At 52.4% G+C, this 24,087-nt stretch overlaps 1 protein-coding gene and 1 pseudogene across 1 annotated transcript in view; one reads left to right on the top strand and one right to left on the bottom strand.

Annotated features, from left to right (window-relative positions):
- Positions 1–725: 725 nt before the first annotated feature.
- On the bottom strand, positions 726–1,265 carry LOC112132053 (large ribosomal subunit protein eL37-like; annotated as a pseudogene).
- A 13,953-nt stretch (positions 1,266–15,218) lies between these two features.
- Positions 15,219–24,087, top strand: part of KCNK3 (potassium two pore domain channel subfamily K member 3) — a 40,898-nt gene continuing 32,029 nt past the window's right edge. The window contains exon 1 of the mRNA XM_002812204.4: positions 15,219–15,655. Coding sequence (XP_002812250.1) covers positions 15,373–15,655 — 283 coding nt within the window. The 5' untranslated portion in view covers positions 15,219–15,372. The remainder of the gene's footprint in view (positions 15,656–24,087) is intronic.

The raw sequence follows: 24,087 nt of genomic DNA, 5'->3' as shown, positions 1-24,087 counted from the left end.
CCCCATAACAAAGAAGTATCCAGGCCCAAATGTCAATAGTGCTGAGACTGAGAAACTTCGTCCTAGAGTGTTGCATAGAACTCCAGGGAGGTGTTCAGGGACCACAGTGTAAAGAACATTTGTCATTCTTTTGGGCCACCGAGCATCTGCTCTCCCTTCCCATGTTTGAGGATTTGCCCCATGTTTTGAGCCAGAAGCTGAACCCAGAATGGAAGCTCTATGAAGCCAATCCACATTGTCCCAGCCTCTCTTGCAGCTAGGTGGGAGGCACATGACCTCCCTCCACCAGTCACATGCATTTTCCCCAGGCTTTGAATCCAAAACTCATGATGCAGAAAAGTGAGACTATGCAGAGCCTATTGTGTAGCAGTGAGGGAGGTGGCAGCAGCTGTGGTGGCAGGGGCTATGGTGGTCCTAGAGGCAGCACCCAGGGTGGATGGAGCTAGTGGCACAAGCTAAGGTGTTTATGCAGCAGTAGGGTCTTCCCGGGATCCATCATACAATGTGACTTTGGGTGTTGTTCCTGGCTACTTTGCCTCTGACCTTGATTTTTCTGACCCCACAGGAGATTCTGTGAGCTACCCAAGATCTTTAGAATAAATCCTTTTTAAGCTTAAATTAGGAAAGTCAGCTTCCGTTGCTTGCAGTTAAGAACTAATTGGGTGGTACTGAGTTCTCCAAGTGTATTTGGGCACAGGATTCTTTTTTTTTTTAAACCAGAACATTTATTGCATGAGTAATCATTGAAATTCTTAAAATGAACTGGATGCTGCGACAGCTGCCCTCTTGGGTTTAGGTGTTGTTCCTTCATGGAATCTATGCCTGAATCTGTGGTATATAATTTTTAGGTGCCTCATTCAACCAGTCCGGGTGGTATTTCGTCTTTTAGCCTTGGCACTCCAGTTATACTTTCTCTTGCACTTGGCGAGGTAGCCACGTTTGCCACAGGTCAACTTCTGAAGGTGATAGGCCTTAGAGCCACAGCAGCGGCACGACGTGTGTCTTACTGCGACGCTTTCCAAATGATGATGTTCCCTTCATCATCTTGCTTCTGTGGCCGAGACCAGAGAGCAGGCACGGGATTCTTTCTTTTGCAGAACATCTCAAAGAACCTTTGTGCTATGAGCATACTTTAAGGTATATTGGCCAAAATGAGAGTCAAATAGGGGTTCCCATAACCTCTGCTCCTGCCAGACCAGACCACTGCAATAGCTCCATCTCCGGCAGAGGTCCAGGACCAGTGAGGACATCAGCATCTCTCTCCCGGTTGTAGCTGAGTCAGGGATACCCCACAACTACCCTCCTCTTCCATGCCATCAAGGGCTGAGAATAACTGCAGCTGGCTGCAGACTCAAAAATCAAAACACAATCAAGGTGTGGAAATGATTGGGCTTATCAGAAGAAGGTGGAAGAAACTGGAAACTCTGATGCCTGATTGGGGTGATGATACTGGCAAACCAGAGATAGGTTTAAAGAGAAACTTGAGGTTTTAAGAATTTAAGAAGTCAGGAGGGAAAAGAGGGAGACTTTTGGGGAAGTTCAGATATCTACCTAGAAAAGAGTGAAGCTATTTTAGGGGATTTTATATCTGGACTTCATGGAAGATGCTGAGCCCAGTTTCAGATATGTTTAAAGAGAGCAATTTTAAATGACATTCATTTATTTACTCAACAAATATGTATCAAGAACCAGACATTAAACAAGTGCTGGGGTGGCAGTGTTGAAGAAAGCAGGCATGGTGACCTGCCCTTACCCTCCTAGAGCCTGAGATCTAGTCAGGAAGGCAGATACCCAGTTCTTAAGATGCAACTGATCTTTCCATTATAATGCTGTTTCATCACTGGGGAAGAGAGTGAGAGCTGGGGGAATATACGTGGTGTAACACTCTCTGAGGTCATGGGGGACTTCCTGGGGATGGGACCATCAGAGGAGCAGAAGTGAGCAGATGGGAAGAGGGGTGAGCCTGGTGAAGAAGGGTCCACATTGGGGCTGAGATAGAAGGAGTAGGAGGGTTTGGGTCCTGAAAGAAGGCTCCAGAAGCCCAGGGTTAGGGCAGGGCAGGATAGAGGACCTGAAGCTGGGCTGGAGAGGTAGGCAGGAGCCAGATCCACAAGGGTCTTGCAGGCAATTTCAAGGATCCAGGTCTTCATCCTGAAAGCAAAAGGAATAATTGGAGGGTTTGGATCAGAGCCATGTGACATAAGGCTGAGGGGATCTGAAACTATAAAATCGGATGTGGCTTCTTCACCTCACCTCAGGTGGGGATTGGGGTCCAGGTGAACTAAAAAGAGGGAGGCAAAAGGAAAAGGATGGATTTTGGGAGGCATCTACAGTGTGCTCAGGCAGCATGCTGGGTGCTTCACATGTGGTGTTGCATTTACAGCAGAGCTGAAATAACCAGAAAAGAAGCCCTGGCCCACTTAAAGCTGGGGTGCTTGCTTCCCCCCACCCCACAATGAGTTGGGTGTTCCAGGCCTGAAGGCTGTCAGGGAGCTTCTGGGAGAAACAGGCAGGGCCCTTGAGAAGCTGGAGGAGCGGGAGGGGAGGAGGAGAAGGAAGTAAGCAAGAGGAACTGGCCCACACAGCGAGAGCAGCTCCAGAGAGCGAGCTGAGAAGGAATCTTAGAAATCAGCAGGTCCAACTACCCCTTTTACAGATGAGGAAGCGAAGGTCCAGGGTTCAGTGGCAGAACTGGAAATAAAGCCCAGCTCTTTAGCTTCTTTTCCGCTATTCTTCCTACTGCTCCAGGTGTGTGCACAGGTCCCTGTGTGCATGCACATGTGCATGCTGTGTGTGTGTGTGTGTGCACGCGCACACATACGTGGCTGAGATGAGATCATCTGTCTCTCCATCCATCCGTAATCCAGGATGGCCATGATGTCGACATGAATTAAGATGTTTATAGAAAAAAAAAAAAAATGCTTAGGAAAGCAGTTAATCTACATGGGGGTGGGGGGATCCAGTTTCAGAAGGTTAATATCTTGATTTTTTTTAAATCCCTTTTCTGTTTTATTCAAAGAGGATTTGTTGTTCTCAGCCCCAGCTGGGAGCTTAAGAAAACAGATCTGCATTTTTCGGCCTCGGTCTATCCCTGAAGCTCTAGACCTCTTTTATTGGACCTGAGGACAGGGATGCCTGGAACCTGGTCTCTACTCAGGCCAGCTCCATGCCTCAGTTTTCCTCCATACAAAGGCCTGGGGCTTCCCTTTCTATCCCTCTTCCCAAGGGTTGTTTGTCCAACCCAAGAGCAAAAGGGCTCAGACACAGGAGATGAGAAGCAGGATTCACAGTTGAAGTTAGGGGACCTGGCCTGGCAACTGAGAGAGGACAATAAGCTCTGAGGGAGGCTCTGAGGTGTAAGCAGAGAGAGGGGGAAGATACATAGACAGTAGAGTGTTGTGGAGAACTCGCCAGGAATCCCATCTTCCCCATCTACTGTGTGGGTGAAACTTGGAGTGACCTTTCCTCCTTGGAAAAATGGGGGTGGCTGTGGGGCCATATTTGCACTGGCTATGCTCTTACAACTGCTGAGTTTTGGGGCAAACATGAGAGTGTATTTCTAAGGTCAGCATTGGTAGGTGGACAGAGGCCTTGGTGTGGCCATCTGTGGTCCCCACCAACCTACGTCAAGCCACTGGAGACCAACCACCTCCTGGGGTCCCAGCCCATCAGACTCAGTAGCTTCCTGGCCCCAAAAATCCCGAAAGAGAATTCCCCTTTGCAGAAGGCTGGACTCCCCAGGGTAGCACAAGGTAAGCTGGCACCCTCACCCAGGGCTAATTGGGTTCCCAGAAATTTTGACTACAACAAAAAAGCAGGTCCCAGTTCCTCCAGATTCCCAAGGTCAACATGAGTATCTGCTCCAGTCCAGGGCCCTGGCCTTTGCCTGGAATACCATCATCCCTTTGCTAGGCCTCAATTTTTCTTATTAGGAAACTCAGCAATGGGTTTTGAGCTCAATCAAGTGTTGGCGCCATCATCATGTTAGCTCTCTGCCCTTCCCCACTCTGGGCCTCTGTTCTGTCACCTGTTAAATGGGAATTCAGCCCAGATGACCTCCTGCACCACATGCAAGTTCCCTGTGGTGCTCGTTTCAAGATTCTAGACTTCTGAGTCCTGATAAGGCTCTTGCCTGCCTCTCATCAACTCAGTCCTTCCACAGCCCACCCCCCAACCCCAGGTTAGATGCTAGTGAGGTCCCTCATTAATCTAGTTGACAGGCCTGGAACCTGCTTCTGTTTGTCAATTCCTTCCTCCCAGCATGCTGGTCCAGAGCCCAGCAGCTGGGGCCATGGGTGTCAGGATTCCTCCCTTGGCAGTCCCTGTCACCCAAGCAGATCATCTAAGCCTCAGGCTAGCTTCCTTCCCGGGCTCTGGCAGGGGTTGGTTTCCAGCCCTTATCAAGAAAAGAGGGAACAGAGGGCTGTGGCATGCCAGTCCTACTGTAATGACTGCAGCTTCCCTTATCTCCCTTAATCTTGCCATCCTCTTGAGGCAGATGGGGCCAGGAACCCCACTTTAAGAAAAAGAGGCAGGGCAGACCCCACCCAGAGGTGCCGACTCCAGAGCTTGAGCTCCTTCCTCAGCCTTGTGCTGCCTCCTTAGGTCTCCTCTGGGAAAGCAGGGCAGAATTCTTTGGCCGGGAGTCCTGCCTTAACTCAATTCATCAAATATTTATTAATAGACCAGAAGGTTTGCTTGGCATGGTGTTAGGGGACAGAAAGGGACCACAGAACCTATGGGGTGATTTCCTTCCAGCCCCTGGGCTGGGCCTTGGTCCCTCCCCCAGGGCAGTGTCAGGCCATCGTCAGACACCCGTGGGCCTCTGGCAGCAGCTTTCCCAATTGTTCTTTTGGATCCAGCAAGTTACAGCTCATTCCTTTGGCCCACATTGTTCCTTAACGACATCACTTTTTCCATCTCCCAAAAGCATCGTGCCCTTCCGCCTGAGCACTGCCTCCCAGCTGATCTCCATCTCCCTGACTTGCTGTAGTTTCCATGGATCGCTGGAGGGCATCATCTTTGGATCATCTGAGATCTGTGAAGCTCAGAGTCTGAGTACCCCAGGCCTCCCCATGGTGACCCAACACCATGACCAACCTTGTCCATGTGGTTGGATGGTCTCTGTCCCTTCAAATCACTGGGTGCCCTGGAGACACAGATCTTCTCCAGGCACCCGGCTCAAAGCCTCAAAAGCATCCTTTAACTTGTGCACAGATATGGGGATCCTTATGAGTCCCTGCTTGGGCTGGATGTCAGGTTGGGCCATGGACAACTCTTCCTCTCCCTCATCTCCACCTCACATGGGTCACTAGCACATTCACTGGCAGTCTTCTCTCGCAGTCCCTTTGCAAGCTCAAGTCACTTGGCATCACCCACAGCTCTACATACTTCCTATTCCAAGTTAAGCATAGGTTCCTCCTGGGTGAATCCAGGTGCTGGGTCCTGGCCCTCCCAACAGCCTTCCTCTCTGATCTACTCATTCATGCATGTGACCAGTATTTTCCTAAGCTCTCACTATGTGCCAGGCCCAGTGTTGCCAGCACCTTCTGTTTTACTCCCTGTCATTGATAGCTCTGGCCCCCACCATTTTCTAATGAGGGAGTGTGGCACAGATGGCAAAGCACACACTTGGGAGTCAGAGTTATCTGGGTTTCAGTCCCAGATCTGTCATCTGTTTGTTTGTTTATTTGTTTATTTATATATTTATTTAAGACCGAGTCTCACTCTGTCACCCAGGCTAGAGTGCGGTGGCGTCATCTCGGCTCACCGCAACCTCCACCTCCCAGGTTCAAGCGATTCTGGTGCCTCAGCCTCCTGAGTAGCTGAGATTACAGGTGCCTGCCACCACACCTGGCTAATTTTTGTATTTTTTTAGTAGACACAGGGTTTCACCATGTTGGCCAGGCTGGTCTCAAACTCCTGACCTCAAGTCGTCTGCCTGCCTCAGCCTCCCAAAGTGCTGGGATTACAGGCATGAGCCACCGAGCCTGGCCATGCTGTCTATTTAATTATGAAAACTTAGACAAGTTGCTTCACTGGAAGCTTCAGTTTCCTCATCTGTCAGCTAGGAATGCTGCCATTGCTAAGGCGGTTGGGAGCACTAAGTGCATTCACATATGTATGTGGTGCAATGTGTATTTCTGGCATAAAGGCAAGAAAGAGGCTGGTATTTGGAGGAACTGCAAAGAATACAGAATGGCAGGTCCAAGGAGCCCTAGGGGAGCAATAGGGCGTGCAGCCGGAGAGGCCAGCTCGGTGAATGGTGCATGGCATGGAGGACCAACCGAGGAACCCAGGCCAGGCAGAGCCAACAAAGCCAGGAGCTCATGATGTCATACCCCTGCCCAAACACCTTCATGTCCCCCAGCTGCCTCCAAGTGGCAGTGCAGGTTTCTTTGACCAACCCTTGAGGCTTTCCAGCAAGCATCCAGTCTAGCCTTCTCTCCCATCACACTCTGAAAAAGATGGGGAATAAAGTGGCATCTTCTTTACAGCCTCTTTCTCGGTGAATGGTTAGTGCTGGGTGCGGAGGAGCAGGACAGCCCGGGCCTGCCTCTGTGCTCCAGCCCCCACATCCTGCCTCCTTCCTTTTCTTCTCTTTTGGGCCTGATCCAGGAGAATCCGCTCTCCCCAGCCCCAGTCTCTGAATCAGGGTTGCTTCTTGCCCCCTGCCCCACTCCCACTAAATACCACCCAAAGGTTGTGTGTCGCTCAGCAAGGCCAATGGTTGCCAATCAGCACCAGGGCTCTTCTTTGAGGACAGACTGAGGCTTCTGAGGCATCTGAGATCACCAAGGCCAGAAAAAGCTAAAAGTCAGGTAGTTCCCACCGTCTGCTCCAGCAAGGCCAGCTGGCTCTCAAAACCATCAAAACAGAGAGAAGGGCGAGGTTGGAGAGGGAGACCTGAAGCCCAGCTATTAATAACATTCTCACCTTTTAACAAAATATTATATTAGTTTCACATTCACACTGGCAGTCTCCCCACCCCTGTGTGAGGTGGGCTATGCAGACATTGCTGTCTCCATTTTCTCACTTATAGAGGGGAAACTGAGGCTCAGAGAAGGGCTGTGGCCTGCCCAAGGTCACCACAGAGGCCTCTTGCCTTCTGGTCCCTTCCACTGGGCTGCCCATCTGGTGAGTTTGCTTCACATCAGTTGTTTGGTACTGATCCAGAGTTCTAGAACTTCTGTTTAAAATCCCCCTTCAGCATGGGGAGGGGGCAGCATTCAGAAAATCTTCCAGGGAGTTCTTCCTCTGGAAAAGGAGAATGCCATGTGAAGCAGCGTGGATAGAACAGATGCCATCGTGGCCCACACCTCATCTCTTTCCATCATGCTCATCACCCTTCATTTCCAGGGACCCCCCTTCCCGTCTGTTAACACTCTAACATGACCCACCCAACTTCCTCGACAAATCTAGGACTCCGAAGCCACTAAATCATGGTCCAAAATATCACAGCTGTTTTTGGGGGAACACACATTTCATAAAATTTCTACAGAAAAAGAAGAATACTACCAGGACATCTGTATTTTTATTTTAAAAATGTGTTATTTGAGTTATTTTTTAAAACACGGTCTGAATAATTAGATCTTGTAGTGTGTGTGTTGTGTGTTTGGGGATTTCAAACAGGTTTTTCTCTAGCCGGTCAGCTCACTTTAACCTGAACCAGAATTCAAGCCAGCTGGGCTGGATAGACCAGAGTTTCAAGATTAGAATGGATCTTCTCTAGTCCATCCTATTTGTTTGACAGATAGGGAAACTGAGGCTCAGAATAGAGAAGTGCTCTCCTCAGTGAAATTCAGCTCCTTTGTGGCAGAGCCAAGCCTCAACCCAGGTCTTTGAGTGCCCCTTTGATACTGTTTCTACAGTGCACTGTGCTCTGAGATCCGGGAAGCCTGTGGAAGGGGCCAGGGAACTGCTTTCTGAGCAGCCCCTGGCCTTAGACCAGCCTGCCCAGGCCTGGACCTCAGGCTGCTCTGATGCTCCTACTCGCGCATGTGTCTGGCTCAAACGGCTATCCCTTTGGACCGCTGCAAGGGGCTGATTAGATGTAATTGCTTTGCCTAGAGCGAGCTATCTGCTTAGTAGTATCAGCTCCCAGTAATTAGCCTGCCAGAGGCCCATTTCCCTTGCTGGAGTCCAGGGCCTCCAGGCCCTCACTGCAACCTGTGCGTGATGGACCTCCCTCTGCAGGTAACAGGGTGTACAGTGTATGTGGGTGGGCTTCTGGTTTGGGTTGGAGAGCTGGAAGAAAGCACTGCTGTGGAGGCTATGCAAGAACTCCAGATGCATCCCTTCCTGAGGCCTGGAGCCAGGAAATACAGCATTTCCAGGTGGGAGGGATAGAGTCTGGCATAGACAGACTGCTCCATAAATGTCAAACTGAGCCCAACAAATCCACAAAGGGCATCTAGACCAGCCCCAAACTCCAAATATTCAACAGTCAAGTCAAAAGGCAATCCTTGCAGACCTGCAATGTGCCAGGCACTCTGCTAGTTCCTAGGATCCTTCTAACACAGCCTCAAGCCACCCAAACTGTGCTTGCATACCTCTGGTGACCAAGTGCTCATCACCATCCTGGAAAGCTCACTCCTTCTTCAGGGACATGGAGAATGTTCCATCTTATGTTGAACTGAAAGCTCTTTCCCTGTTGCATCATCCCCACAGATCACTGGCCCCTTCTGGACTACACAGAGGAAAGCCAATCCCTCCTCAGGTGATAGCTCTCATGTCCCCTGCATCTTTTCTTCTGGCTGAACATCCCAAGGCCCCTCCTTTGTGCCACGTACATCATGCTGGCAAGGCCCCTCGTTAATCTGGTTGACAGGCCTGGAACCTGCTTCTGTTTGTCAATTCCTTCCTCCCAGCATGCTGGTCTGGAGCCCAGCAGTGGGGGCCACAGGTGTCAAGATTCCTCCCTTGGCAGAAACAACTACAGCCCTAGCAGAACATGACACTACCCAAGGAGCACCATCGTGGCTGCCTGAGCCTGTCCACTGAGGGAAGAACACCTGCAGCCTGCTCACCAGTAGCAGTCTCCTCTGCTGCCCTCTCCCCTGCCTCCCCCACCCCCCCACACACACAGACACACACTGCCGTGTGTGCTCAGAGGCACCACTCAATACGCACGGGCTGATTAATCATTGCAAGTGTTCTTGTAATTATTGCATTCGGTGCTGAGAACACGCTGCCTCTGCTTGCTTCTCAGAAGCCATAAACCTGCACAGAAGGATTTCAAGATTTGTGAGGCTGTTGACACGATCTCTGGGCTCACTTTCTTCCTTAGCAACAATGTGTTTGTCAGGAAATACAAGCTGTGGCCACTCCAGAACCTCTGCAGAGGACAAGCTTAAGGGACTTAATTCTTGCAGTGGGAAGAGGGCGAGTTTAGCGAGCTTATCTTGTGGTATTCGGTTAGGAAGTAGCATAGATGTGAGGCCTGGAGGTGTTCACTCCCCTTGCCAGACCTCAGTTTCCTCATGGGCACTGGGCGTTCTACGCTTTTCTCCAGCTTTAATTACTCTGTGATCCTTGGCCAAATACAGAGAAGACTGGGCATGGAGGGGAAAACGCAAAGGGCCAGGAGACAGAAGCAGGGGGGAAGAGGAGACAAGGACTGAAGCTGAAATTCTCAGACTCACAGACACACACAGACACACACACAGAGACACACACACACACTCCAGGCTGGAGAACAAAGGCTGATTTCCTCCCAGGTCTGGCTCTGTATCACCTGCTGGCCTTCCTGAAACCCCAGTAATGGCTGGGTCTGTCCCAGCCCCTGCCCCAAGTGTGGGAAGGGGAAGGCATTGAAGAGGAAAGGTAAAGGGGGAAGAGGGTGAGATGAGTAGAAAGTGGGGAGGGAGGCACACAAATGGTAAATAAAGTCAGAAAAGTGAATCATCCCAGTGCCGGTGAGGACAGAGCGGGAATCTTGTGCACTGCTGGGGAGAATGAAAACCAAGACAGCCATGCCAAAGACAGCCCGGCAGTATTTAGTGACATGCCTGCACCTGCCCAGTGTCAACCTGTCTCTGCCACATGTTTGCTGTGGCATTGGGGGCCAGTTCAGCGGGCATAAGCACTGTGGCCACTGAACAATTCCCTGCAGATCCTTAAGCACGCATACACAAGGATGCTCATCACAGGCTCAGGGAAACGGAGGCCACTTAGGAGGCCACTCTAGGGGCAAGGGTTCATCACACATGGGGGATGCAGACTGTGAAATAAGGGCTACGGCTTCATGCTGTCCATGGCTGCTATGAGCAGGAGCAAGCCTGACCCCACAGCAACTCCACAAAGCCCTGCTGTTCCTCACTCTCACTAGTAGGAGAGCCAAGCCCAGTCCCAGCCTAGGGCTGGCCTCACAGATCTTTGAATTTGACCCCTCATTCCCAGGTGAGAACCCTTTCTCCCCATCCCACGGCATGACTGGGCAGGGCTAAGAACAGGGCCAGGTGTCCAACCTCCCAGCCCCGTGTGCTCTCCCCGACAGCCCGCAGAGCCTCTCTTTGTTAACAGTTGCCTTTTGTGTTTGATTTGGGCTTGAGATGTTAAACAAATAGCGTCTCTTGACAAACGCAAGCCGGCTGCACTGGGACCAGTTATGCTCCATAAAACCAGGCTAATCCCCTGACTTCTCTCCCTACAGAGATACACCAAGAAACATCCCCAATCATACCCAAAGCACCCTAAATCTGATCAACCTGCAGTCAGAGACCATGATCCCTGGCGCAGCGCTCGGTGTCAGCAATGTCCTCCCGGGCTTTTCTGCAGCAGCTTCTGGGCTTCTCTTCCCCTTCTCAGGCCTGTCCCTGGCTTCATGTCAAGATGGCTCTGGACCCTGCCTCCTACACGAACCATGGGCCCCAGGCCCTACCGACCCACCTGAGCCCACCAGGCCAACTGGACCAAATAGAGGGGTGTTTACAAACACCTTCTCTGTGTCAGTTGCTGTGCCAGGAGCTGTGGGTTACAGACATGAGTAAGGCCCTACCCCTGCCCTACAGGAGCTTATGGTCTGCTCTAAACAGAACGAACTTGAATTTCACGTGAGGATCTGGTCTAGGAACTGATGGAGTCAGGATCTGAACTTCACCTTGTCTGACTCAGGGTCCTACCTCATTGATCCTGCCCCCATCCTCCAGCCAAACTGCCAATACATGGGGCTGGAAAGCAATGGACGGGGAAGTATTTGGGTCTCTCATCCTTCCGGCCACATTCTTGGCCATTGTCCAATGACCACTGCTGGTCAAATGGCCAGGGCTCTCGTTAACATCCCAGAATGTCAGAGCAGGAAGGGACCTTTGGATACAGCCAACGCTTTTGTCTTGTAGAAAAGGAAACTGAGACACATAGAGGCCACGTGAGTTTCCCGAGTCCACCCAACTAGTTGGTGGTAGTTGATGGCAGCACTGGGACCAAACTCCAGCCTCTGGGCTCCTAGTTCAATGCTGTCTCCCACATGCTTCCTTGGGCCTTGGGACACACATCTGCCTTTATCCTCCTCTCCTAAGCTAGACAGGGCTTGTTCCAGCTTTAGAACTATCTCTCTTCAGAGATCCACAGAAGCAGATTGCCAGGGTTTTTCTGCGGGCAGACTCAGCCATCTGTGCCCCTCTCCCTCTGACACTGATGGTCTCTAAGTCAGGTATAGAGTTCCTGAAAGCCTTCATTTGAGTGAGTCACCCAAGGAAACATGTGGAGCAGCTCTAAGGTGCAAAGCACTGCGGGGAGAGTAGCATGAGTGAGAAGGGTTTCCTCCACCCTGGAGAAGATAATGAGCCAGCAGGGAAGACGGACATGAAAGAACAGCTAATCTTCTAGGCAGGAGGAATACCTGCTGAGTTGATGCTTAGACAGGGTGCTGCGGAAGCACAAAAAGAGCCAGTGGTTCTGATCAGAGGAAACTGAGAAATGCTTCATGGAGGGAGTGGTCTTTAAGCTGGGCCTTGGAGCCTGAATAGGAGCTCAACAGACAGATGGGAAAGGCAAGGAGGCACCAGCATCCCAGGTTATGGGAGCCACATGAGACATGTGAAGCATGGAAATACTTGGATGTGTTTAGAACTTAGAGAGGAATGGACTGGAAGATAAAGCTGGTTAATAATTGTGTATGATGTTAGTATACAAAAAATATAGTAACTAATGACACATTCTGTTTAGTTTATCCTACCTAACTCTGTGTCCCTTTCCTCACAAACTAGAATCTTAAAAGTAGTGCTATTTCCTCTTTTTGTCTGATTATTGGGAGAACTAGAGAAACAGAGTCCGGGAAGGTCATGGGATGCTATAAATGAAGGGAGTGTAGACATTTCCTGGTCCAGACCCCTCCACTGATGGATGTGCAGCAAGCCCCAAGGAGAAGGGGCGACTGGCCCCCAATGCCAGAGCAAACAGGTGGCAGAGACAGGTTGACACTGGGCAGGCACAGTCAGGTCTAAGGAGCCCAGGATGGGAAGAAATGGGATAAGCTGATATATCTTTGGCACAATCTGACCCAGGTTGCCTACAAGTCCCAGGGGCTACTCAGAAACCTAGACTGGTACCAACACGGCTCCTACTCCAGAACCTTCTCCCCAAGAGAAGGAGAGAGGAGGGGCAGGAAGAAGGAGACCCAGGCTGCCCTCTGGGCTTCAGGGTCTCCCCACCGACAGGTGCCCTGGTCCCACACGTAACAGGTGCAACAAGAAAGTACCAGCCTTGGAACATGAGTCCTGTTCCCCCCTCACTCACTGTGTGACCTTGGACAACACTCTTCCTACTCTCTGGGCCTCAGTTTCCTCATATGTAACACAAGAAGGTTGGGCTAAATGATCTCTAAAGGTCCTTTCAGTATTGAAGTGCTCAGAGAAAAAGCTTCATCATGATTAATAATATATGCCCTGCCCCTAAAGACAGCTTCTTCCCTTTTCCAAAGCTCTTTCGCTCATAATATCACCTTTCATCGGTACAGCTGTCTGGCCTGGCAGTCACAAGCAAGCAGAACCTGGACACAGCCTTTTCACCTTGAAAACCTGGTCTAGCAACCCTCTTGCTCATCTAGACAGGCTTTGGGGGAATTGGCTTCTGGGGTGACTGTCGCCAGGAGCCAATACATCAGAAATACATAGAACCTAACTTGTACCTTCACCTCTGAGAAGCTGGGAAAGGCAGTACTTTCCTTCCAGGGAGCCAGAAGATGCAAAGGGGAAAAGCCTGCAATAGGCTGAGTTGCTGGTCAGAGGACAAGACCAGAAATTCTGTGCCTGCAAAGAAACAAAGATCTTCCCTTGAAGGGGGAGGGGGAACATGGTGCTATAAATGTAGGACCCTCCCATCGGGCTCTGAAGTCATTAGAGAGCCTCATATCATCTGATGTGCACACATGTGTTCTTCTTTGATCTCTCAAAACAAATGGTTCAAGATGTGGGTAGAGCTAATATTATTATCTATTCCACTTTACAAATTGAAAAAAAAAGAGAGACTCAAGGAGTCATGGCAAAGAGCATGGGCTTAAGAGGCAGACAGACTGAAGCTTCTTCCCAGCTGAGTGAAATTTACTGATTCTCTATGTTGCCTTTAGCCTCAGTTTCCCCATCTATAAAATAGGCATGACCACACCTACCTTTCAGGATTGTGGTGAGGACCAGAGATGATGAATCCCTGACACACAACAGATGCTTAATAAATACTTGTTGAAGGAATGAAGGGGTTGGTGGCACTTCTGGGGTGTCTTTGGAGGAGTGTAGTGTCCGGCAGTGACAGGTCAGCCCAGCCTGTGCGTAGATAGTGCTCCAGCTTCTGGCTGACTGCCTCCTGAGTCTGCTCTCAGTCAGGGGCCTTGGTGTCTCTTCCCTGTCTCTCTGCGTGGCCCATGCCAGGGTCCTGTGAAGGACTTTTTAACCCTCCTTGGCACTGAGATTTGCATTCCAATCATTCTGCTCACTCAGCCCATCCAAGTCTGGAGTTGTTTGGAGCTGGGCAAGGCCTATGGGATCATCTGCTATGACACCTCGTTGAAAAGATAAGGAAACAAGGCTCTGAGAGGGTCAGTAATGCCTGAGTTTCCACTGCCCTTCCCACCTCACCACCATAGCCACCATATTGACAAATGAAGAAACTGAGGCATAGGGACCCCCTCTCCTGCCCCAGTTCCCACAGTCTGCCAGTGAGCCTCCTGCTCTGGGCCCCACCTGCCCAATTCCAGCTAGATCCCGGTTCTGCTGGGATGCCCTAAGGTGGTGGCAGGTGCTATCTCTGGCAGCTCAGCCTGTGCCCAGCCTGGTGCACGGGTGCAGGACAGGAACCATGGGAGTCGGGACAGCCTAGAAGCCCCTGGGAGCGAAGCAGGAGGCCTAGACTCCCAGCCTGTGCCTTCTCAGCCAGTTCCAAGAACTGTGCTGACCTGGGAAGGCACACATTGCCTGAGAACAGGGCTTTCCCTTGGGTGTCAGCTCATGTGTGCCCAGGTCCACAGCTGGGCCCTGCCTGCTTCCAAGACAGCCAGAGTCTGGCCCAAGGGAGGAAGGAGTGTGGCCTGGGAGGAAGGAACGCTTGGCTGAGTCCCAGTGCTGTCACGAAATCACTGCATGCCCATGCGTGTCACTTGACCTCTCTGGGCCTCCATTTCCTCATCCATAGGATAAGGGCAGGACAGCGAGGCCCCAAGTGCCTCCTGGCTGCAATATGCTGTGATGAGGATGGAGGGTGGGGTGGGGAGGGGCTCGCTCTGCCTTCCTTGCCTTCCTGTCTGTTTCTCTGTCATTAGTTTATCTCCAGCAATCCAGGCCTCTCTGTCTCAGTCTGTTGCTCTCTCTGTTTCCATCTTTTGCTCTGTATTTTTCTGCCCGCCTCTCTTCTTTTTCTGTCTGAGTGCACCTCTGATTTTATCTCCTCCTCTGTCACACAGCCCCCTTCCCTCAGTCCTACACTGCCTTTCTCCCATTCTCCGTAGTTATCAGCGTTTCGCTGTCTAGTTTTCTCTGTCTCCCGGGCTCTCTCTCTCTCTCTTTCTCTCTCTCTGTCCTGCCCGGGCTCTCCCGCGGCCGCCCCTCCCGTCCCCTCCGCCAGCCCCCCTCCTCCCTCCTCGGCGCGTCTCCCCAGTCCTTATTTGGCTGGGCGGGAGGGCTGGCGGGAGGAGGCGGCCTGCGGGCGGGGGGCGGGGGGCGGGCGCGGGGCCGGGCGGAGGAGGGCGGTGGGTGGTGCTGAAGGGACAGCTCCGCGGCGGCGGCGGCGGCGGCGGCGGCCCCGGGCGCGGAGCGGGTGCCCGGCGCGGAGAGCGGCGAGCGCAGCCATGCCCCAGGCCGCCTCCGGGGCAGTAGCAGCGGCGGCTGGGGCCGAGGCGCGGGCCGGGGGCGCCGGGGGGCCGGCAGCGGCCCGGGCGGGACGATGAAGCGGCAGAACGTGCGCACGCTGGCGCTCATCGTGTGCACCTTCACCTACCTGCTGGTGGGCGCCGCGGTCTTCGACGCGCTGGAGTCGGAGCCCGAGCTGATCGAGCGGCAGCGGCTGGAGCTGCGGCAGCAGGAGCTGCGGGCGCGCTACAACCTCAGCCAGGGCGGCTACGAGGAGCTGGAGCGCGTCGTGCTGCGCCTCAAGCCGCACAAGGCCGGCGTGCAGTGGCGCTTCGCCGGCTCCTTCTACTTCGCCATCACCGTCATCACCACCATCGGTAACGGCTCGCCGGGCGGGGAGCGGGAACCCAGGACTGGGCGCGGGGCTCCGGGAGTCGTCCGGGGCCGGCTGGGGCCAGGGGCGGGGGCTCCCCCGAGAGGGGCTGGGCGCGGAACCCTGCGCTCGCAGAAACCCGAGTTCAGCCTGGCGTGTGTGCTCCGCGGGGACGGAACTCGGGGAGGCGTCGATTCCTGGCTCCGGACCTGACTCTCCGGCCGGGCCAGCTCTAACTTGGCCCTGCCATGTTGCATAGGCCCCCAGGGACTCCGAAGTGTGTGAGAGGGGCAGGGACGACCGGCGGAGGCTCGGGCAGGAGGGGTGTGGCCGGGCCAGGCCCTGGAACAGGGCGCTGAGTGTGAGCGGCGGGAGCGCGCCACTGCTCCGTATCCCTGCGGATCGGCTTCCACAGCCTAGCAGGTCTACACCTGCTGGGCTCCGGGGAGGCATGAGGATGCCGGAATGCGGCACTTCGGGGCACTCGGGGCCACCCTATAACGGCGGCTGTGAGTGTACGTGTGTCTGCGTGTTTCAGCTCCAGGAGTTTGGTCACCACCAGTCAGTGCCTGTGATTTTCTCAGAGCGGCAGAACTGGTGCGGGAAGCCAGATCTGGCCTTGTCAGCCTTCTTCTCTGCTGTCCCAGCAAAACAGTCACCTCACAGGAATGACCCCAGTTCTTCTTTCCAAGCCAGAGCAGATCACCATGTAGGAGGCCACACGTACACCCAGACTGTTAGACAACACAGGCATAGGCACACACGCACACAGATACACAGGCACTCACAGGGTACACACAGGGCGGGCACACACACACACACACACAGAGACAGACAGAGAGAGAGAGAGAGAGAGAGAGAGAGAGAGAGAGAACAAACGTTGCCCAGGAAAGGAATCTCTAGCCAGGCCCTCGGTGGTGCTATTCAAAACTGTCCAGACGGGAGTAACACCTTACCTGTCCCCAACACCCTACGATTCCAGCCCAACTCCATCACTACCATGCTATATGACCTTGGGCAAGTCCCTTCCCCTGCCTGGGTCTCAGGCTCACCTCCAGACGAGGAGGGGTGGCCAAAATGATCTCAAGAGCTCCTCCCCAGCCCTGACGTGCTTGGATTCTGAGATGAACCCCACCTTCCCCCAAAGCCCATTGAGATGCCTCCAGAAGCAGTTTCTTCTGTCTTTACTGTTCCCTCTCCTCTCCCTAGTCCCCTTCCCTGCCTTGGTCAGACTCCCAGGGGTTCGTTGCCACTTAGCACAGCCCATGAAGATGGCATTGTTTTCCTGGGAGTCAACAGGGTCTGAGGGAGCAAAAGGCAGGACTAGACGCTCTTCCTGCGGTCGATCCACTGCAGGACGCTGTTCCAAGAATCTACGGCTCCCTGGGGACCATGGGGAGCTATGCTGTGTCGTTTCTGGATTCTTCTCTTGGAAGAGGGAGGAAAGGGCCCTGGGAGTGGATGTGGCCCAGCTGGGGCACCTCTGGGTCCTACTGATCCTGTGAGTTTAGGAAAGGATGATGAGACTTAGGTCTGCCCAAAGAGGAGCCCGCTTCCTGAAAAAGACCAGCCCAGATTTGGTCTGCAGTCTCTTCCACTCTCACACCCCACTACTATTTGCCAGGGTTTCAGTAGCTGTTTAGCGTCTGGAGAATCAGAAAAATCAGACTGAACATCCTCGGACTCTCTTTCTCCCTCTTTTCCACACATCAAGCCTTCGCGCGTGTCCCCTTTCCTTCTCAGGCCCATGGTCGCCAGCTTCATAGTAACCTCCCAACTGACCTCCCTGCCTACCCCACAACAAGGCATGCTCCCCTGGACAATGCTGCCAGAAAGAAAAACTCAGCTGTCACCAAACCAATTCCCTTCTTGGAATCCCTCAGTGGCTCTCCACTGTCCATGGAATCTGGTCTATGCTCCTTCTCTCAAATTTTGAGGATCTCCATACCTGGCTCCAACCTCTATGTCTGACTTCATGTCTCACTTCTTACTTATGTGATCCCTCTCGATAGCTGCCAACCTGTCCTCTGAAAATACCTTAAGTATGCCTGTCTGGCATGCCTTTTTCTCTACCCTTTTTCTTTTCTTTTTTCTTTTTTTGAGAGAAAGAGTCTCACTCTGTCTCACCCAGGCTGGAATGCAGTGGTGTAATCATAGTTCAGCACAACCTCAAACCCCTGGCCTCAAGCGATCCTCTCACCTGGGCCTCCCAAAGTGCTGGGATTACAGGCGTGAGCCACTGCACCTGGCTCTACCTTCTATTTATCTTGTCCATGCTAACCTTCCAGGTCCAGCTTAAATCCCACCTCCTCCTCAAAGCCTCCCAATCCACTGCTCTGGACAACTGCAGGTCTCACTGTGAGGATGATCTGGGTGACACACTGTTGGCTGTTTTGAATGGTTATTTACATTATAGGTGAAGTGTTTTGTCTCTTTGACCACACTGTACTTAACCTCCATGTGGGCAGGCCCTGCAGTTCCTGTCTCTGTGCTCCAAGTGCCAGCATAGTACCCAGAGGCTGTGAGCACACACAGAATGCTGTTGATGGGTTTAAGGTGTGCAGAAATGAAAGGGCAGCATCCTTCCCTCCACCCCTGCCGTTTCCCAAAGTGCTTGCAGTCCTCACCAAGAGAGGTGCTAAAGCCATGGGGGGAGAGGCAGACAGAGTGCGGTTCTGGTGATTATTTATAAAGTGCTGGGCAAGAGGAAAGACAACATCAGACCACCACCCTGGTTCTGTGGGGGCCCCAGCCTGGCACTGCTCCCTCCCTGCCCCACCTGACCATCCTGGCTTTGTGTTGCCTTCCACTGCAGCTATGCCACCTTGCTGGAAGCTGTCCACAGGGGCTCTTCTCTAAGAAAAACCTATTTGGGCTGTGATCAGGTGGTTGGAAGGGGCCCTAAGTTAGGCTGATAATGGCCCCAAACCCAAGGGCAGCAGCCTGTGTTCACCTGACCTCTTTGAATACATGAATGAGTCTCATTCTGAGATACCGGGTGTCCCATTGGGATGGAATAATGACAGCACCTCCCATCATTTGGTACCTTAGTGATCACAATGCACTTGCATCGCATGTCATGATTCTCAGTCTTCACGACTTGGCGAAGTTGCTGGGCAGGTATTGTTAGCTCTGTTGCATGGATGAAGGCATGAAGGCTCAGGGAAGGGAAGCGGCTCCCCCAGTCACCCAGCTGGTAAGCAGCAGAGTCAGAGTGGGAAGCTGGGTCTTCTGACTCCAAGCCCAGTGCTCTTTCCCTGCTGGTCTTTTGGCTGCTTCCTTTGCCTCCATATGCTATGAAGCTCAAACCCAGCCAGGCCTGACACAGCCAAGCCGTGGTTAGTGATGCCAGCTCACAGGGTGCTCATGGGCAGCCCTGATTGGTTGGAGGTCAGCAGGTTCTTTCTTAGTCATTCACCTGGTTAGTCACCGTCTCCACTGGCTGGAAGGATTCCTCCAGCTCCCTATCCCTGGTCTCCCAGCCAGGAAACCCTTCCTTTGCTGGTGCCCTAAGTTCACCCAACAGTAATAGAAAGTCATTTCTTAGGAAGTCTTAACCACTTTAGCTGTTGAGTCATTAAACTCCTCCAGGGCCCAAGCCTCATCTATTCATAGCCCAGAGGCTGTCAGAGCAGGAAGGGGCTTCGGAGATCAGCTGGTACCACCCCCTGCTCTTACAGATAAGGAGTCAGAGAGGTGACAGAAATCACACACAGTCAGAGGGTAGCAAAAACCTTACCCCCAGTCCCCTACTCCTTCTACTTGTTCAGGATACTTATTTATTATTTTTATTAACAACAGCAGCAGCAACAACCATAACAATGGCAACCAACATTTATTATTTACTTTGTGGCAGGCTCTATACTAGACGCTTCATTTGTACTCCCTTATTTAATTCTCTCACCAACCTCTCTAGATGGGCATTATTACCCCCATTTTTCAGCTGAGGAACCTGAGGCTCTGAGGGTAGATGACTCCCCCATGGCCTCAGGACTTGAAAGCACGGCACTTGCCCAGATTCGATTGGACCTCCCTGACTCTCCTGCCCTGAATTTTTCACGAATTCTTTCTCCATTTCAAGAGCCCATTCCATGCTGGGTGCAGTGGCTGACACCGGTAATCCCAGCACTTTGGGAGGTGGAGGCGGAAGCAGACAGATCACTTGAGGCCAGGAGGTCAAGACCAGCCTGGACAACATGGCAAAACCCAGTCTCTACTAAAAATACAAAAATTAGCCAGGCATGGTGGTTCATGCCTATAGTCCCAGCTACTCAGGAGGCTGAGGCATGAGAATCACTTTGAACCCAGAAGGTGGAGGCTGCAGTGAGCCGAGATCGCACCATTGCACTCCAGCCTAGGGAACCTAGAAGCCAAGGCTTGCCTTTTCCCCAGCAAAGCCCTCCCCAGAAGCACGGGGCCTCCTGCTCCAGCACACTCCAGTCAGGCCTGCTGCTTCCCACACCCTGGCCCCTGACCAAACCAGATGACTTGTCACAGCTGTGCCCAGCACCCGCCATGGGCACCTGCCATGGGCTCGCAGGTGCCCATTCTCCCACTGCAGGTCCTGGGAATCTTTTTGGCTCTAAGGCAACAACAAAGAGACCAGGTGATTGATTTGCTGATGGGGCTGGGGCAGAAAACCTTCTGTTCTGCTCTTTCCCCAGCTTCCAGCCTTGCTCAGCTGAGCACCACCTCCCGTCGCCCACCACATGGCCTGAGAACCCTTAGACTGTGAACTCAAGCAGGTGATTCATGAAGAAACCTATACTTTTTACACCTTTTCAAGAAGGAAAGTACAGATGTGATCTGCCACCCCCAAAATCCCAGAGGTCCTAAAATAAGAGAAGGAGACATTAGCAATCTTCCAAACACCCAGAGAGGTGAGCAGCTTGTCCACACTCACACAGGGAGTTGAGAGTATGACCCTGATTAGAAGCCAGGCCTTCCGGTGCCCACACTAGCATTCTCTGCATCCTCCAGCCTGTCCCCCACACCCCACCATCTCTCTTAGCACTCAGGCCTCTGGCAGCTCATCACTCCATTGTTCGAGGCCTCTTTCGACTTTCCAAGGTGAAGGAAGGGTAGCCCAGCCTAGGAAAGTCCCGGCACCCACCTCAGTCGGCATTTCCTTCCTGCCCACAGGCTAGCCCATGGGCATGCTTCGACCCCACAATTACTGCAGGGCAGCGGAGGAACATAGGCACTGACTTGGAAGCTGGAGTGCCTGGGTTCATCTCAATCCACCCTACCCCCATTCCCCTGCCGCCACTAGCTGTATGTCCTTGGACACATTATCTAATCTCTCTGAGCTTGTTTTGTCATTTACAAAGTGGGGATAATAATATGTGCCTGCCAGGATTAAATGGGATCATAAAAAGAAAGTGCCTGGTACAGAGAAGGCACTTAATAATTTGCCATTATTATTGTTATTAATACTATTGTTTGTGTATTATCACTTGCCTTACCAAGGAACTGCTCTGTCTCCCAAGGGTTACCATGCCCACGGCTACCTCTGCTGCTTCCTAATAGGTGGGAACAGTGAGGCTGAGGGCCAGGAGATTGCCACACCCTTTCCCCTTATCTTCCCAATCCCACTCCCCACCCCCATCTCCCCACTCCTCAGCCATGCCTGGTGTCTCCTTAACTGTCCAGGCTCCTGCTCCTCCTCAGAGCAGAAAGCTAGCAAGGGGCTGGGCGTGGTGGCTCATACCTGTAATCCCAGCACTTTGGGAGGCTGAGGTGGGCAGACCTTGCAGAAAGCTAGCCAGGGGCTGGGTGTGGTGGCTCACGCCTGTAATCACAGCACTTTGGGAAGCCGAGGTGGGCAGATCGCGTGAGGTCAGGAGTTCGAGACCAGCCTGGCCAACAATGGTGAAACCCTGCCTCTACTAAAAATACAAAAATTAGCCAGGTGTGGTAGCACGCGCCTGTGATCCCGGCTACGCAGGAGGCTCAGGCAGGAGAATCACTTAAACCTGGGAGGCAGAGGTTGCAGTGAGCCAAGATCGTGCCACTGCACCCCAGCCTGGGCAACACAGCAAGACTCAGTCTCAGAAAAAAAAAAAGAAAAGAAAGAGAAAGAAAGAAAGAAAGAAAGCCAGCCAAGGAGAAAGGTACACGGTGGTAGGAGAAACTACAGAGCGTGTTTGGCCAGAGATCTTTCTGACTCTGCCATGCCTCCTGTCTGCAGGTCCCATTTCCACGCATTACCGTTAGGGGCTGGAGGCACGGAGAGAGTGGGGGTGAGAACAGGACAAAAATAGAAGACACACGCCTGGCCACAGTGGGGACAGGACAAACACAATAAGTATTTTCAAAGCAAACATAAACAAGCACAGATGAATGTAGTGCAAATCACCACTATAAACAGCTTTCAGCTGGCTGCACAAACGGTGAATCTGTGAGTTGATTTTGTAATTTAAAAAAAATGTAGAAATGATTTCCCTGCAGTCAGCCGCAAGCAAGTGGAGACCAGGCTCTAACTGAGACCACTGTGGGTCTAGGCCAAGCTCAGTGGAGACCCAGCACGGACACTTCCTCCTCCACTCCCTCTCCACCTTGGACACAGGGAATGGACAAGTGTCTGTAACAGGCCGGGTGCTGTCCACAACATTTCCTGTCACCAGAATCTCCACACTGCTCGAGGACGGCAGGCGGCATCATCCTGCACAGTCAAGGAAAAGGACGCTCAGAGAGGTTCAGAAATCTGGGCAGGACCCTACAAATATAAAATGACAGCACCAGGACTTGCACCCAGGTCTGTAGGGAGTATTTCTTCATGGAGTCATGCAACCCCCACTCCCCATGGAGCCTCTGCGATTCCTTCTATGTGAACACAGCTAGCGGTGGCAGATGGGTACCAGGGTCTATGCAGGGTACTCAGTTGTGGGCTCAGCTTCAGGGTCTCTTGCCCTCAGAACTACGGATAGAGCATTTAGCCCAAAGAGAGAACAGAATTTTAGCTCCAATCGTCTCAGTTCACAGTTTGGAGACTAAAATTCAGGCTGGAAAAGGGTGATGCTTACAGCTATCATCGGAGCTGGGCATAGAGCCCTGTTTCCTGACCCCTCCGCCAGCCTCTGGTCCTCAGAGAGCCACATGACAAATGTCTTTCGTGGCAGCACAAAGAGCAGTCAACCGCCCAGCTGATGCCACTGCTTCCCTGTCTGTCCACGTTCTCTCATTGTCCAGAAACTGCCCATGCTACAGCAGCTCCCAGGTGGCTCCCAGAGACCTTCCCCTCAGCTGAAGCCAGCATCCCCAAGCTACTGCCACAAGTCACAGCTTCACTTTCCCATTTACTAGAGCCAGCCTCAACTGTGGCCTGGAGCTGCAGCTCCAGTTCTCCTGGGCTGGTGGCCTCTCTGGCTGGGCCTGACATCCCATCCTCACCCTTCACAAAAGCAAGTTCCTTACTACCCCCGCTTCCTCCAGTGACACAGCAAAGATCCCTTAGTGAAGGGGCCATGTTGCTGCCAGGAGTGTGGGGCAGGAGGCTGGCCTTCATGCTAGAGAGGTCTTAGACAAATTGTTTGCTGTTGCTGCTTCTGCTTCTTCCTCTTCATCATCATCATCACCATCATCATCATCATCATCATCATCATCATCACCATCATCATCATCATATCTCTCTCTGTCTCTCTCTCACTCTCTCTGTCTCTTTGCTGGCTCTGTGATCATGGAAGGAGCAGACACTTCCCTGGTGTACCTCAGTCCTCCCATCTGTATAGAGGAAGCAGTCCACAGAGGGAACAGAGGAGGCCAGCTCAGCAATGCAGAGTTCTCTAAGTCAATACTTCTCAAACTGTAATGTGCAGGGAGTAACCTGGTTGATCTGGTGTAAATGCAGATTCTGAATCAGCAGGTCTGGGGCAGAGCCTGAGATTCTGCATTTCCAAAAAGCCCCCAAGGGACACTGATACTGTGGATCAGATCCATTGTCCACATTTTGAGTAGCAAGGCTCTAAAGAACCTGGAGACCTGACATCTGGGAATAGCCATGAGGTGTGTGGACCACAGTTTTAAGAAAAAGAACGTCTGCAGCTGGAAAAGACCTTGGGAATCTGGTGGTAAAATGTCAGAGCTGAGGGCCCAGGGGCTGTGGCCCCTTTCCTGAGGCTGGAGCAATGCTGTGTCTTGCCCCATAGGAGCCAGCTACAGAGCCTGGGTGGAGCCATGTGCTGTAGCTGGCACCATGAGGTAGAAGAAAGGGAAGTGGAGAATGTGGTTGGAAAGGGAGGAGAGAAGTGGAGAATGGCTTGCCCCATGAGGAGGCTGGGGAGCAGGGGACCACTGGTCCTCAGTTGTTGCCATTTCCTCCCCTGTCTGCCAGGAAGGCACCTTAGATCAATGGAAAACCAGTACCCCAGAGATTAAACATCAGAGCGGGAAACTGGCTCCTCCCTCATAGCATCAGCCTCCCTTAGTTTGGGCTGC

The sequence above is a fragment of the Pongo abelii genome, chromosome 12 (genome assembly GCF_028885655.2).
Source record: "Pongo abelii isolate AG06213 chromosome 12, NHGRI_mPonAbe1-v2.0_pri, whole genome shotgun sequence".
Taxonomy (NCBI): Eukaryota; Metazoa; Chordata; class Mammalia; order Primates; family Hominidae; genus Pongo; species Pongo abelii.
Note: the sequence above shows the minus strand (reverse complement) of the source record. Positions and strands in the feature narration are given on the sequence as shown.